The following is a 15693-nucleotide window of genomic DNA, read 5'->3' on the forward strand; positions in this document are numbered from 1 at the left end:
TTTGAGGGTTCTTTTCTGTTTTTGGGGGGGGGGGGGGGGGGCAAGATATTGGAATCTATTGCCTATGAATTTGAAAACCTTGCCTTCTTATTTATTCTTTAGGAAGGGGTTCAGTAAATAATATTTTTAATTTTAGTTTTTATGTCAATTTTACTATAACTTCTCACTGTTGTTGAGAAATATTAGATTGTGAACTGCTGTGAATCTATTTTGGAATAGAATAGAATAGAATTTGAGGTCGAGAATCCAACTCCACCCCCTTAGGCTCATTTTTTTCTTTTCTGTTCCAGGCTGTTAAAAAAAAATGTATAGTTTGGCCTCAGCCTGTTGCAGGCCTTGTTCTTCCCTTTTTATTTCATACAGCCTGGTAGCTAGAAATTCCTATATGTGAGAATATTGTGTCCTTCTTGACCTAGAGAAGTGAAGTTACCTGTAGCAGGTGTTCTCCAAGGACAGCAGGACATATTCTCACAGTCCTGTCCACCTCTTCTATGAGTTGCATTCCAGTAGGTTTTGTACTATATTGTCTGGTCCTGCACTATGGTGGCAAGTGGAAAGGCGTGCACATATGCACAATGTAGTCTTCCAAAGGCTTCCAGAAAGTTGCTGGGAAGTGCTCCATGCCAGGCTCCAACAGATAATGTCTCCCATATGTGGTAATGTGTGCCCTGCTGTCCTCAGAGAACATCTGCTACAGGTGAGTAACTTTAGTTTATTAAGATGACTTTTTTCAGAACCATGTTTGTGGCTAGGAGGGGTGGTTAGTAATGTGTGTTAAGGCAATAACATGCTTTTGGCAAACTAACACATGCTAAATGGCAAAAGTGCATTAGTTTACTGCAGTACAAGCAAACATGAGATGGAAGACATGCAAATACATGCACAGCACATCATTGTGCAAACTAAACTGAATAAACTGGAAAAGGTACAGCGAAGGGCGACGAAAATGATAGTGGGGATGGGACGACTTTCCTATGAAGAGAGGCTGAGAAGGCTAGGGCTTTTCAGCTTGGAGAAGAGACGGCTGAGGGGAGATATGATAGAAGTGTATAAAATAATGAGTGGAATGGATCGGGTGGATGTGAAGCGACTGTTCACGCTATCCAAAAATACTAGGACTAGAGGGCATGAGTTGAAGCTACAGTGTGGTAAATTTAAAACGAATCAGAGAAAATGTTTCTTCACCCAACGTGTAATTAGACTCTGGAATTCGTTGCCGGAGAACGTGGTACGGGCGGTTAGCTTGACGGAGTTTAAAAAGGGGTTAGATAGATTCCTAAAGGACAAGTCCATAGACCGCTATTAAATGGACTTGGAAAAATTCCGCATTTTTAGGTATAACTTGTCTGGAATGTTTTTACGTTTGGGGAGCGTGCCAGGTGCCCTTGACCTGGATTGGCCACTGTCGGTGACAGGATGCTGGGCTAGATGGACCTTTGGTCTTTCCCAGTATGGCACTACTTATGTACTTATGTACTAACATAGCTTACATTTTACTTCACAGAGCTGTGTTATTCTTGGAAAGAATTCCTGCTTTGAGTTGGCATTATATTTCCTTCTTAGAAGCACACGACTGCTAGCATGGAGCCTTTTAAAGGGACTATGAAAAAAAATTCAAGGAATCCCCATTCTCCCAAGGACAAGCATCATAATATATTCTTACAAAAGGGTGACATCATTTGATGGAGTTCGCATGGCTTTGTTCACTAGCTTGTAAACGACAATGTTTTAAAGTGTTGCACTCATGTGCATCTTGATTTTTGTTTGGAGCAAGCTGGACAGGTTCGTTAGAGCTTTCTTTAGCTTGCATCTTAAGAGCTACTATATAGCTTTTATCAAAAATTTGCAGTTTTTTTTAATTTTTTTATTTTGTAAGTCCTGTTAATGCTGTGTGTGGCCCTGGTTCCCAATAAGTATCCTTAAGGGTTTTGGCATTTTTTTTAAGTTTTCTAGGTTTTTTCCCACTACCCACTAGGCTCCCTTAGTCACCTGATTTTGCCTTTGCTATTATTCCTGATATGTCTTTAAGAAGTGTGTTCCAAGTGTAACAGAACAATATATTTAATACCGCCAGCAGTTTAGAGTAAGGAGTTGTAAGTGGCAACGACATAAAGCCTTCTGGTATTAATTATATTCTTCTTGTGAAGATATTTTGCTTTGAGAAGACTCAACAGTGTACTCCTGATGAAGGCTGCAAAGCCGAAACACATCCTGTGTCAAGTTCACTTAGCTGGGACTTGTTTTTGTAGGATGAAGAATAAATTTACCTCTATTTAACATCATCCTGATACTTGGTTTTCTTTTTTTCTTTGGAACCAAGTGTAACAGAACCATATCCATCACAGATACTCATAATTGGTGTCTGCAGTGTGTGGGAACTGATCATGATGCCTCTTCTAACAGCTTGAAAGGATCACCAGTCTACATGGCTATAGGAGCTGCATCAGATGTTGGACACATTGGCATTGAGAATGTCTTGACCACTCTCAACATTGGGCATTGATAGAGGCCATCAGGATTGGGCATCCTTCTATCCCCTCCCAAAGAAGAAGGAGAATATATCCTCATCCATGTTGACACCAAGAGCTTGAAGATGTAGGATGTCTGACAGAGGCCAAGGTGTACCGGCATCAGTCTCCCTCAGGGTGCAGAGGCACTGATGTCACTTGGCACCCTTGACATGAGGACAGCTCTTCCTCCTTGACATCGGAGGGGATGTGCCATCTGATACATCCCAAATATCTAGGAAGGAGATGACAACACCAGTTGAGACCTAGTTTTGGTTGATGGCGGCCCTGGAGGGAGCAGTTCATAGGCAGATTCAAGGAACGCATGGAGTACCTCTTTGCCAGGCAGGAAGCTATTGCATAGAGCATTGATGCCAAGGCCCATGTTCGAGACCCATTCACTGCTTGAACATCGTGCATTTGACATCAAGATCTTGAAGGGTGTTGGGGGTTTCAGCATGCTGCACCAGTGTCAATCTCTTGCCCTTTGAGGGAGGAAGCTTTCCCAATTCACTGGCGGTCCCCAGTGCTTCAACACCCCAAGCCCTGACCAAAATGTCAGTCATTTGACACAGGCATGGACATCCCCTGCAGGATACTTTTGAATCATATTCTGAGCAATCCAGGGTATCTGGAGAAGAACTAGAGATATTCTCAGAGAAGCAGTCCACTGATCTACCTCCAGGTCTCTCCCCATCACATGAGAGGTGAAAACGTTCCCCCAGGAAAGCTCTGATTTTGTATGGGAGATGGCCCTGTCTGCCCCAGGACAGAAACATTAGATATCCTCCAGTTCGATTACAACCCCCCCCCCCCCCCCCCCCCCACCAACCAAAGAATGCTGTGACAGTGCGTAGCATCCTTAAGTGAGTACAAATACATATGTGGGAGACTCCTTCCTCCCCCTCTGTACAGCAGATGAATAAGAAGGTTACCTCTAAGTATAGAGTCAAGAAAGCTTCAGGATTTGAGAAGGTCCAGCTTCCTTACTATTCAGTGGTGGTTGAATCTACTCTGAAAAGAGCCAAGAGGCAAAGACCTTGGAATCTTTTGGGGAAATTGTTTTTCCAGAACACTCTGCTTGCATCCTGCATTGTTGCTTCATGAGCATATACTTGTGGAACAGCCTATGCAGTGTGGTGGGTTTTTATGACACTTTGCCCCAGGAGAAGGCCAATGAGCTCTATCAGCGAGTAGCCAAAGAATGGTCACACTTCAGTTCAAGGTGAGCTCAATGGACCTTGTCTTCCCAGTGGTCTCAAGCCAGAGGAACCTTCAGAATGTGATTTTTCTCACCACTTCTCTCAAGGACTCACTGTACTGGTAGACAGTTCAATCCAATCTGACCACAGGAATACATTTTCCTTGCCACACATTCAGAAGATGTTAATGATGGATGCATCCAGCCTGGGATGGGGAGCTCATTTAAACGAGTTCCACATTCAGGGCCTATGGTCTGTTCAGGAAAATCTTCAGCAGATAGATTTCCTGGAACAAAGAGCAATGTGGAGCGCTCTGAATGCTTTCGTTAGCAAATCAAATCGTTCTAATTTAGACAGACAATCAGGTTGCAATGTACTACATCAACAAGCAAAGAGGGAAAGGTTCATACCTCCTGTGTCAGGAAACAGGTTGGGGAAGTAGACCATTTCTCAGGGGATATCACTCAGAGCTCAGAAAACAATCTGAAATTGCAGTTGCATTATAGTCCAGACAAGTTTGGTAAATCTTCAGTGAAAAATAAATCAACATGATGTACTCAGAAATAACATACAGTGTATCCAATATATATAGTATATCTAAACTAATCTAATCTGGGGTTTGTATGCCATGCAATTCCTAGCAGGAGGTTTGAGGCGGTTTACACAGTAGGTTCAGTACAGGGTTAGGCAAGTAAAAGTGCGGAAGGAAGGAAGAGGTCATAGTGGAAACAGTGGTTCTTGTACCTATATGAATGGACTTACATCTATTTCAGTCATCACACATCAAAAAGATAAATCACATTTTCATAACATGAAATATAAGCTTGTACTTATCTCATGTATAAATCTTCCTAAAAGTCCTTGAGAAAACTTGCAGTGATGAAATCAACAAAATACATCTGATGCAGCGTCCATTCACAGCAAAGAACCTTCATATATCTCCAGTCCCATATCTGAGTCCTGACATAGATCCATGTTTCACTTAATTGCATCTTCAGGGGACTAACACACACACACACACCCCAGCAGTCACATTCATGATCGATTGCCCAACAGTCACATTTATTATCGATTCAAGATTAAATAAAAAATGAACGTGATATACACTTGGTCATGGTCTTTCTTTGGTGTTTCTGAGATGTAGACCGTAGAAGTCTGCCTGGCTCTGTCCTTACGTTCCAACTACTGGATTTGCCTTCAAAGCCCACTCCAGCCTATCATTTGTCATTTGCAGGACACAGACTGTAAAGGTCTGCCCAGCACTGTCCTCATGTTCTAAATTACTGGAGTTTCCGTCGAAGGTCTCTCTATGCCGTCCTAAACCGGATTGCTGTATGTGGGACTCAGACTGTACAAGCCAGCCCAGCACCAGCCAGAGTTGTCATCTTAAGTTCCACTTGACATGCAAACACATATGTAACCCTTTAAATTTTGATTTGGATCTCATTCATTTTCTAATTAGAGATCCTCTGTGTTCATCTCACACCTTTTTGAATTCTGCTACATTTTTTTTCTCCACCACCTCCCTCCAGACATCAACCTCTCCATGAAAAAGAATTTTCTGACATTACTTCTTAGTCTACCACTCTGCAACCTCAAATTAAGTTCTTTAGTTTTATCATTTTCCCTTTCTTTGGAAAATATTTGTTTCTATATTAATACCTTTCAAGTATTTAAATGTCTGTATCATAGCTTTCCTGTCCCTCCTGTCCTCTAGGGTATACATATTCAGGTCTTCCAGTCTCTTCTCATACGTCTTTTGGCACATGTCCCATATCATTTTTGTCACCTTCCTCTGGACCGCTTCAAATCTTACATCTTTAGCAAGATATGGCTTCCAAAACTGAGCACAGTATTCCAGGTTGGGCCTCACCAATGACTTGTACAGGGGCATCAACACCTCCTTTCTTCTGCTGGTAACACCTCTCTCTATACAGACTAGCATCCTTCTGGCTACAGCCACTGCCTTGTCACACTGGGCAGATCCTCAGATACTATTACCCCAAGGTCCCTCTCTCTGTCTGTATATCAGCCTCTCACCGCCTAACATATACGTTTCCCTTGGATTTCTACTCCCTAAGTGCATCACTCTGCTCTTTTTTTCCATTGAATTTTAATTGCCAAATGTTAGACCATTCTTCTTTCTTTTGCAGATCCTTTTTCATGTTTTCCACTCCCTCCAGGGTGTCCGCTCTGTTACAAATCTTGGTATCATCTTCAAAAAGGCAAACATTACCTTCTAACCCTTCGGCAATGTTGCTGATAAGTATGTTGAACAGAATCAGCCCCAGCACCGATCCTTGAGGTACTCCACTACTCACTTTTCCTTCCTCTGAGTGAATTCCATTAACCATCACCCTCTGGTGTCTGTCTGTCTGTCAATCAGTTCCTAATACAGTTCACCACTTTGGGTCCTAATTTCAAGTGCCTCCTATGAGGAACCACGTCAAAGGCTTTGCTGAAATCTAAGTAGATTACATCTAGTGCATGTTCTTGATCCAGTTCTTTGGTCACCCAGTCAAAGAATTTAATCAGATTTGTTTGGCGTGATTTACTTTTAGTAAAAAAAAACCATGCTGTCTCAGATCTTGTAATCTATTGGATTCCAGAAAATTCACTATCCTTTGCTTCAGCATTGCTTCCGTTACTTTTCCAGTAACCAAGTGGTTTTGACTGAAGCAGCCAACGTTGCTGTGCATAGAATGCCGCTTATAAGCTCTCTTAACAACTCCATAGGGGTAACCTGTCTTTTGCAGGCAGTGATAGCGGTAGTTCATCTATCTCATGTAGGTAATGTGGAGAAAAAACATCTCTCTTTGTGTAAGAGGGTTATCTTTCAATGGAATACTGTGTCCCCCAGGGGGCTGAATCAGGAGATTGATTGGACTGATTTTTGAGTGGATATCCAGAATGGATTAGCCTGATTGGATTTTGGTTATTGAGGGAATGTGAGGTGCATGTTGTGGATTTAAATCTGTTGGCGTCTTTTGTCAGTTAGCATAGAGGCTCTCCCAGTTTTTAGGTGCTGTCTACATGGATTTCAAGTATGTATGTTAGGAAATATGTAGATTATAGATATTTTTGCTTTGTTGTATTCATATATGTAGTTTTATTGTTTCATTATATGTATCCATATATCTTGATTTTAGTTTAGTCCCCTGAGGAAGCAATTTAGTGAAACATGGATCTATGTCAAGACTGAGATATGGGACTGGAGATATATGAAGATTTTTTGCTGTGAGTGGATGTTGTGTCAGATGTATTTTGTTGATTTTCAGGAAGATTTATACACTTTTTTTCCTTCAAATATAATTAATCTTTTGTTCTCCTCACCCCCTGACAGCCTGTACAGAGAAGGAGCAAATTAAATGTATGTTGTGGCTGTTAAATTTTCAAAGGAAACACCACAATTCATTTTCCTTTTCAAATTATCTTTAATGTATATGAGCTAAGAATTTCTGTGTAGTTTGCAAACAACATGGACTATTCAAAATTGGCCCCTAAAAGTTTAGTTTGTGTTTCTAAGTACTATAAATAGTTTTGTGCCATTTATACTATTTACTGTGATTCCCTATGTATGTTACATTAAAGAAACAACTTTTTATAATGGTGATTTCATTTGAAGGAGCCTGTGTTACTTACTACCTCTGCCTACCTAAGTTAACCTAATCTTTATTTTCTTTCTATAAATTAGATTAAAGGTTTGGAACAGGAGAATGAGCATTTAACTCAAACTATAACTTCTCTGAGGCAAAGGTCACAAATCAGTGCTGAAGCAAGAGTAAAGGATATTGAAAAAGAAAATAAAATTCTCCACGAATCTATTAAAGAGACTAGCAGTAAGTTGAACAAGCTGGAATTTGAAAAGAAACAAATCAGAAAAGAATTAGAACATTATAAAGAAAAAGGAGAAAGAGCAGAAGAGCTTGAAACAGAGTTACATCGTCTTGAAAAGGAGAATGAGATATTACAAAAAAAAATCACAAGTTTAAAAATTACCTGCGAGAAGATTGAGGCCCTGGAACATGAAAACTCAGACTTGGAATTAGAAAACAGAAGACTGAAAAAGACTTTAGATAATCTAAAGAATGTTACTTTTCAGTTGGAGTCATTAGAAAAAGAGAATTCTCAACTTGATGAGGAAAACTTAGAACTGAGACGAACAATTGAATCATTAAAGTGCATTAACATCAAGGTGGCTCAATTAGAATTAGAAAATAAAGAGCTAGAAAATGAAAAGGAACAACTTAAAAAAGGTCTTGATCTTATGAAAGCTTTGTTCAAAAAAAATGAACGCTTAGAAGTCAGCTATCAAGGTTTAGACACAGAAAATCAACGTCTGCAGAAGGCCTTAGAAAACAGCAACAAAAAAATCCAGCAGTTAGAAACTGAACTTCAAGACCTGGAGTCTGAAAACCAAGCCATACAAAAAAATCTGGAAGAGTTAAAAATCTCTAGCAAACGGCTAGAACAATTAGAGAAGGAAAATAAGCTATTAGAGCAGGAAACCTATCAACTGGAAAAAGACAAGAAGCAGCTGGAGAAAGAGAATAAAAGGTTGCGTCAACAGGCAGAAATTAAAGACAGTACATTGGAAGAGAACAACATAAAAATCATTAACCTGGAAAAAGAAAACAAAGCCCTTTATAAGGAAACAAATATATTTAAGGAATCCTGCATAAGGCTAAAAGAGCTGGAGATGGAAAATAAGGAGCTTGTGAAAAGAGCCTCTATTGATAAAAAAACACTTATCACCTTGCATGAGGTAAGTTTCAAGTTCCATGTGGTCTTTTGGAAGTCAATTTTTATCAGCTGACTGACTATATAAAGTTTAACAGATACCTTCTTTAACTTTATGCAGATTTTCAGGGATGCTATCTGTTTAATTAGTGCTACTGAAAATCCACAGATAAAGTTAAACAAGATATTTAATTTTGTACTTGCTGTTTGTATGACATCACTTAAGGAAATCATTTATCCATGTTCAGGGGTAATTTTAGAAAACCTTTTCCGTGTTTAAAGCCTGTTTTGCGCACACAAAAGGCTCTTAAAAGATTTTACAACTTCATATGCATCTATACAGTATGTGCACAGAAAATGTATGCGCCTAAGGGCGTACTTTGAGCAGAACGGAGGCTGAGTTGTGATGCTCAAACTATTTTTTTTTTTTAAAGAACACATGTAGAATTCACTCACACACTTTTAACTTTTCCAGAACAGGTAAAGATTGTGTGTGAGTATTTGCATGCTGTTGGGACTGGTTCTACGAGTTGACTTTTATAAAGTCATATATGCACCCATGTTGCCTTTATAAAATGGCTTATAATATGCCCCTTTTTGTACCTCACATAGGCAACCTTAGTGACTGGATATGGCCTCTTTAATTGATTCTTTTTGACCAGCCCTGAAATAGGCCTACCTACGCCTCTGTTTATAATGGATAACTTTTTCCGTTCTGTGTTTTAAATGGCTAGAGTTGAAGCTGGAATTTATATATGCTAATTGGCAACAGGGCAGGTTTGGTCTGTCTGATTTGGAGAAATATAGTTATGCCTGCCTACTTTGTCATTTGCGGGATTGGCTGATGGGTAGTGAAGTCCATACACCTCTATCTTATGAATAGGCCCATTTTGCTCCTTGGCACTTATTTTTTTTTTTTTTGGCATGTGTAGAGTAAGGATTTCCTTTTAGTACACAGAGCATTTTATTGCAGCTTCTGTGAGACCTATGGCAACAATTGATGAGATGGTGGAGTCATCCACTACATTGTAGTGATTTGCTTCTGGTCATGTATAATGTGGAGTTTAGGCCTGGACTAGACAACAAAGGCTTTATCAGGTGGGCTAATACAGGTTTTGTATTAGTTGAGCACTTCTTGCATGAGGACAGAGCTTTGTTGGATTATGCTGAGATGCAAAAAAGGTCCCTACCCAAACAGGTGATTAATATGCATATCTCTTTTGTTGTTGCAGTTATGCAGTGCTAGATTAACCTTTAAAAGACAAAAATGATTTTTATTGATTTGGGATAGCTGTATTCAAGCCCTATATCTTCCTGAGCCTGCAGATTTTGAATGATCTGTGTGACCATGCTAAGGTTGCTAGTTCTGCAGGTGTCAAACCTTTGTTCCTTAGGGTTGGAGAGGGATGAGGAGGGCGGGAGGGTTTTGTTTTGTTTTGTTATGATGGTACTAGAGGAAATTTTTGATAAGAGATTTGTTGCTTGGAATGTGGGAATGGATGGGACACGTGGGATGGGGGGGGGCATTAAAATATAAAATTAAACTAAATGAATGTTTCACATGCCAGTTTCTCATACTGAAGTTGTTGCCATTGTTGATAATCATATGGGATATTCCCTGTACTGTGTTGTACAAGTTTGGTTAATTTTTTTTACTTAAATGCAAACAACTGTAGAACCAAGAACAGTAACACAGTATACATATACTCAGCTTAGTACATGCAGTTGCATGTGGTTTCTTCTATGCACCTGCCTTCACTACACAGGGTTACATGAACCAGAACAACCCTAATCCCCCCCATCCCCCTTCCTCCCCATTCTGCCCCAGGAAAAGAAGTTCTTATCATTCTCAAATAGATACGTTCACCTGCTGTTCATGGATTATTAAGTCACCATCGCTGGAAGTTCTTCCAGCTCTGCTCAAATAGCCCCATCAGATGATACTTAGGTACTGTTATCCTATGCATATCATACCAACTCTCTGTCTTGTCCACAACAAGCTACTGCTTCCAGGTAGAATCCAATACCAAGCCCCAGTTGAAAGAGTTTATCCATCCCTTCACATAGACCACAAGAAGTGTGATTTCTGCTCAGGGGTCTCGATTTGTGCAGTATCTGGGACAGCATAGAAAATAACCTATCCCAATTAGATTTCACCCTCCTGTACTTCCACCAAATATGAATATAGGTGCTACTCCCTCTATACCCCCTCCAGCATCTCCCCAATCCACTCCCCACTATCTTACCTAATTGCACCAGAGTATAATGCCACCTCATGAGCACTTTATATCCATTCTCTACTATAGTAGTGGTGAAACCCAGGGTCTTTACCTTTTGCCATATGATTTCATACTCATCATCCACCAATCTCATGCCCAAATCAGCCTTTCAAGCCATCATTTCGCCCCCTCTGGCAACTGCTTTTTCTTTTTGATTGGTTCTTTGCCTTTAACAATCTTTCCACTACATGATGATATTCAAATCCCAGTAAAATAAAAAAACCATTATGATTCTGGGAGTGATTGTGGATGATCATTTAGCTTTTTTTGAACTTGTTTCAGATGTCATTAAATGTTTTTTCACCGTGTGACAGATGCGACTTGCACAGTAATTTTATTTAATATTCCTTCTTTCCATTTATTAGTCTATTCTTTAGTTATCTTATGATTAGATTATTGTAATTCTCTGTTTCAAGATACTCCATTATATCAGATTTGCCATTTACAATTAATTCTTAATTTGTTCTTTATTGCATTTGCTGTAACACCTAAACTGATGTACAGAGCTAAGCAGTTTACATAAAAAATATTAATTATCAAGGGATGAGAAAAGAACTCCAATAAAAGATAGGATAAAGAGAAAAAGAAGACAGCAGTGAAAAAGATACTAAATTTTTTTTTAATGTTTCTGTCTTACTTATTAGCGAACGTTGTTACTGGTTTCTTGTATAACTTTTAAAATTATTATTCTTGTATTTCAGATTCTTCAGACTGATGTTCCTCAGTTTCCAAATAGATCTCTTATTCCCTGTATACCTTCCCGTTTGTTATGTTTTTACAACATAAATTAGTTACCATTCCATCTTGCTCACAAATCAAATCACATGTTACAAGATCTTCTTGTTTCTCTGTGGTAGCGCCTATGTTATGGAATTTTCTTCCTATGGAGTTTAGCTTTGAATTTTCAATTACTAAATTTAAACGCTTCTTAAAACATATCTTCTGAGGGGTGGAGAAAGATGGCCAACTGAGAAAACACATGGGGAAGAGATTATGCCTTTGAAACGTAAGGGGAAGGTGAGGGTCTTTCCTCCCGAGAAGCTTGACTCCTTCATTCTTCCTAAGCGGGATGCACTGCAAGAGGGGAAGAAAGTCCAGGCATTGTATGAGTCGCAGGGAGAACCATCTTTTCCCCCTTCGGACCAAGTTCACCCGGTGCTCCAGCAGATGTGGACTACGGTAAGGATGGCGGAAGTGACAGAAAGTGAAGCAGCACCTGCATCCGTTGCAGTAGGGGATGCTGGAGGTCCTGATTTGGCCTAGAGATGTCCGGGAGAGATAGAGGGTGCTCCTCCTGCATACGGGAGAACTAAAACAGCATAGCTATCCTTGGAGGCAGCTCTAATGGCAGCTCCAGGTAAGGAGCCCATTGCTTCTAAAACCTTTACTTCAGAGGTGCTAGGTGAAGCTTCGGCCCGTTTGGAAGTTTCCATCCAGAAATGTTCTCTGGAACTATCAGTCTTGGTTCAATCTGTTTCCTCATTGACCTTATCAGGGTGGTGTGAAGGAGTTGCAGGAACAAGGTAGCATGATGAAGGCAGAGACTGGGAAAATTAAAAAAATTCAAGTTGCTATTATTAAAGATAAAGAATTGCCGTATAGAAGAAAGAAAAATTTGGAAAATCAAGTGAGACATTTGAATATCCTATATAATAAAAAGCACCTCCAATGTTCTGAAGCTGACTCCATGGCAGTGAAAGTTTGAAGGGTTCGTGCTGCTGTATGTATCTCCTGAATTGACGTCACGTACTTCTGGGTTCGTCACAAACAACACTGACCAACCACAGGATAGCAGCAGGAGGCACAACCTCAACATCTACAGCCTTCCCTTCGAGTTCGTTCCCTCAGAATCCCGTCGTCGCGGAAAGAGGAAATGATGTCAGCAGGCGGGACTCAGAGGGAACAAAGTCGAAGGGAAAGGCTACAGACGGGCAGGGCTTTCAAAGACGTTGCCGCTTCAACGGAGGTAAACGGGAGCGAGGAGAATCTCTGGGTGGCTGGAGGAGGAGCAGGGGAGAGAGGACAATCGCTAGGTGCCTGGAGGGGGGGGGGCAGGGGAAAGAGGAGAATCGCTGGGTGGCTGGAGGGGGGGCAGGGGAGATAGGACAATCACTGGGTGGCTGGAGGGGGGGCAGGGGAGAGAGGAGAATCGCTGGGTGGCTGGGGGGGGGCAGGGGAGAGAGGACAATCGCTAGGTGCCTGGAGGGGGGGGCAGGGGAAAGAGGAGAATCGCTGGGTGGCTGGAGGGGGGGTAGGGGAGATAGGACAATCCCGCCCGCAAGGAAATGACGTCAGAAGGCGGGACTCTGAGGCCGAACGAACTCACGAAGAGAGGGAAAGCTAGAGATGGGCAGGGTTTAGAAATGATGTGAATGCTGCGACCAAGGTAAATTAAAAAAGACAAAGGGCAGTGCTTTTTTTGTGCCTCTGGGCTCCCCTCTCCCTCACGTGACGCAAGATGCGGTGTCCCGCCCCTCCATGCCGTCACCTTTCCACTTTCCCCCGCGGTGCCCCTCTCGCTGTCTCAGTCACGCTGACCACCGGCTCTAGCATAGAGACTTTCCCGAAGGGACGTGGTTTCAGCTGACATCTTGTTTCCTGTTTTTTTTTTTTGCTCGGGACGATGGATAAGCTGAGGACTTTGCTGTTCATTGTTCTCAGCGTGCTCCTGCTGCTCTGGGGCCCAGGTAAGAGCTGCAGCGCCACAGAGGGCGGATGTGAAGGGGAAGGAGGTGAAAACCGAACATGGGGTGTGAGAGGGAGATGCAGAGAATTGGAAAAGTGGGAGCAATGCAGCAGATGGAAAGAGAAAAGGGTAAGAGTATGTGAAGCAATACAGCACCGAGAGAGAGCAGAACGGGACTGGGCTTAACTGCACTGATGGTGGTTAGTTGGAAGGGTGAAGAGGTGCTAAAAGCATAAGGCTGCCACGCTTCTCTCCCGTCCCCCACATAATTCCATGTCTGCCTTTCACTGAATGCTATTTAACTTTAATTACCCACCCCCTCCAAATTTGAGCTCAAGGCAAGTTGGGGTACACTAGATAATTTCCCCTCCAGAAGGGCTGGCAATCTATTGTGTCCGAGTCACAAAAAGATGTGTGACTGGGAAAACTTGGATTTTAACCTTGTCCCTGGCTCAGAGTCAGCTGCTCTAACTACTAGGCCATTTCTTAAATTATATGGCTGCTAGGGTATCTATTCTTCTTGATCTGAAATCATCATGAGGAAGGGGCTAAGGGGACATTTTTTTACCCTGTCTATTATAGAGAGGCCAATATGCTAATATTATTTCAATCAAGTTGAATCAAATCTAAAAACCAATTTCATGTGAGCAGTTCTTAGATAAATCTGTCATTTGAAGTGGTTACCTCAGCTATCAGTCTTGTAGGCTAGATTAGTTTAAAACAATTTCTCTATCCTCACAACAGCAATAATTCATTTTTAGGTTTATTGTGTTACTTCAAGCTTCTGGTATTCATTTTAGAAAGTCAGGAGCTGCACAATGGAGTTTTGTGCTGGAGGATTTTATAAAATTGGTTGAAATTTGACTTGATCAGTGGGGCATCTCACCGCTACCCCTTCATATTTTATGAGGAACCCTCCAAACCCAACCAAACACCTACTGTACCCAACTGTACACCACTACAATAGCCCTTATGTCTGCAGGTGTCACCTGTATGTGGGTACTGGGGGGAGTTGCTGGACATGGGTGGATAGAGGGGAGAGGAGGATTGCTGGACATAGGTGGATGGAGGGCATGGGAGAGAGGAGGGTTGCTGGACATGGGTGGATGGAGGGCAGGGGAGAGAGGAGGGTTGCTGGACATGGGTGGAGGGAAGGGAAGACAGGAAGGAGATGCACATGGATGAAGGAAATTCTGGACATGGATGGAGGGGAGGGAAGACAGAGGAAGGCGATGCACATGGATGGAGGGGAAGGGAGAGAGAAGAAATGATCGACATGGATGGAGGGGAGGGAAGAGAGAGGAAGGAGATGAGATGAGGGAAAAGGGAGAAAACCTGCACATGGATGGAGAAAATAGGCAGAAGCTGGATCCACTGGACAGTCAAGTCTGCAGAGGACCCAGCTTTTACTTACGGATGTAAGGCAAGAAATGAAGAAGAAAGGAGGAAAGTAGAAATAAATGGAAAGGAAGACCTGGAAATGGAGTTAAGAGGACAGATAGCAGCAGAATCAGGTACTGGGCCAGCATGATCAGAAAAACAAAGAGGCAGATGCACTAAACGTTTTTCATCGTTAAATGAGCCCTCGGGGAAGAATTTCCGATCCTTTCCATGCACTTAAGCCTATTTTCCGACGACAGTAGCAGCTAACGAAAACGGAATGGAGATGAGCAATTAGTGTGAAAACCCCATTGAAACGACATGCACTAACCTTTTCCGATTGCCTTTACGCAGGAAAAAGGCAGGAAAACTAACGAGAGGTCTGGACCTCTCGTTAGGACAGCTCCGTGGCAGGAAAAAGTGTTAAGTGAAAAAATAAACAAACTTTGAACCAATCCCAGCGCATTAGCAGAGCTAAAAGCGCTGTGATTGGTCCAAAGGACCTCAGAAAACACATAAAAAAATAAAACTAAAAAAAGGATCGGGAGGGGGCAAGGGCGCTCATCAGGAGCGTCCTGTACGGACGGCCTTGCCCCCCCCCCCCCCCCCGCCGCTGCTCCCCACTTTCCGCCGCTCCCCCCACCCCGAAAAAGCAAAATTGTAGCAGCCCCTGCCCCCCTCCCTTCCTCACTACTCTTAGCTCCGCCTCCCGACATCCTCCGTCTGTGCCCCGCCCCCTTTGGGGGTCGTCGCCGCCATTCCCCTTCTCCATCGGGCCCCCCTCCCTCTTACCGGGCCCGTGCAGCGCCTCTCTCCTCTGTCCGAAGGCGCTGCACGGGCAAGAAGAACGCTGAATCAGCTGATGCCTGCCTTCGCGATAGAGCGTCTTTCTCCTCCTG

General features: G+C 42.2%; 1 protein-coding gene across 4 annotated transcripts in view; it reads left to right on the plus strand.

Moving 5' to 3' along the window:
- Window positions 1-15693, plus strand: part of CCDC88A (coiled-coil domain containing 88A) — a 552486-nt gene that overhangs the window by 307569 nt on the left and 229224 nt on the right. For all 4 annotated transcript variants that reach the window (XM_030196448.1, XM_030196447.1, XM_030196444.1 and 1 more), the window contains one exon: window positions 7404-8474. In XM_030196448.1, the coding sequence (XP_030052308.1) occupies window positions 7404-8474 (1071 nt within the window). The remainder of the gene's footprint in view (window positions 1-7403; window positions 8475-15693) is intronic.

This window comes from Microcaecilia unicolor, chromosome 3 (assembly GCF_901765095.1).
Source record: "Microcaecilia unicolor chromosome 3, aMicUni1.1, whole genome shotgun sequence".
NCBI classification, from domain to species: domain Eukaryota; kingdom Metazoa; phylum Chordata; class Amphibia; order Gymnophiona; family Siphonopidae; genus Microcaecilia; species Microcaecilia unicolor.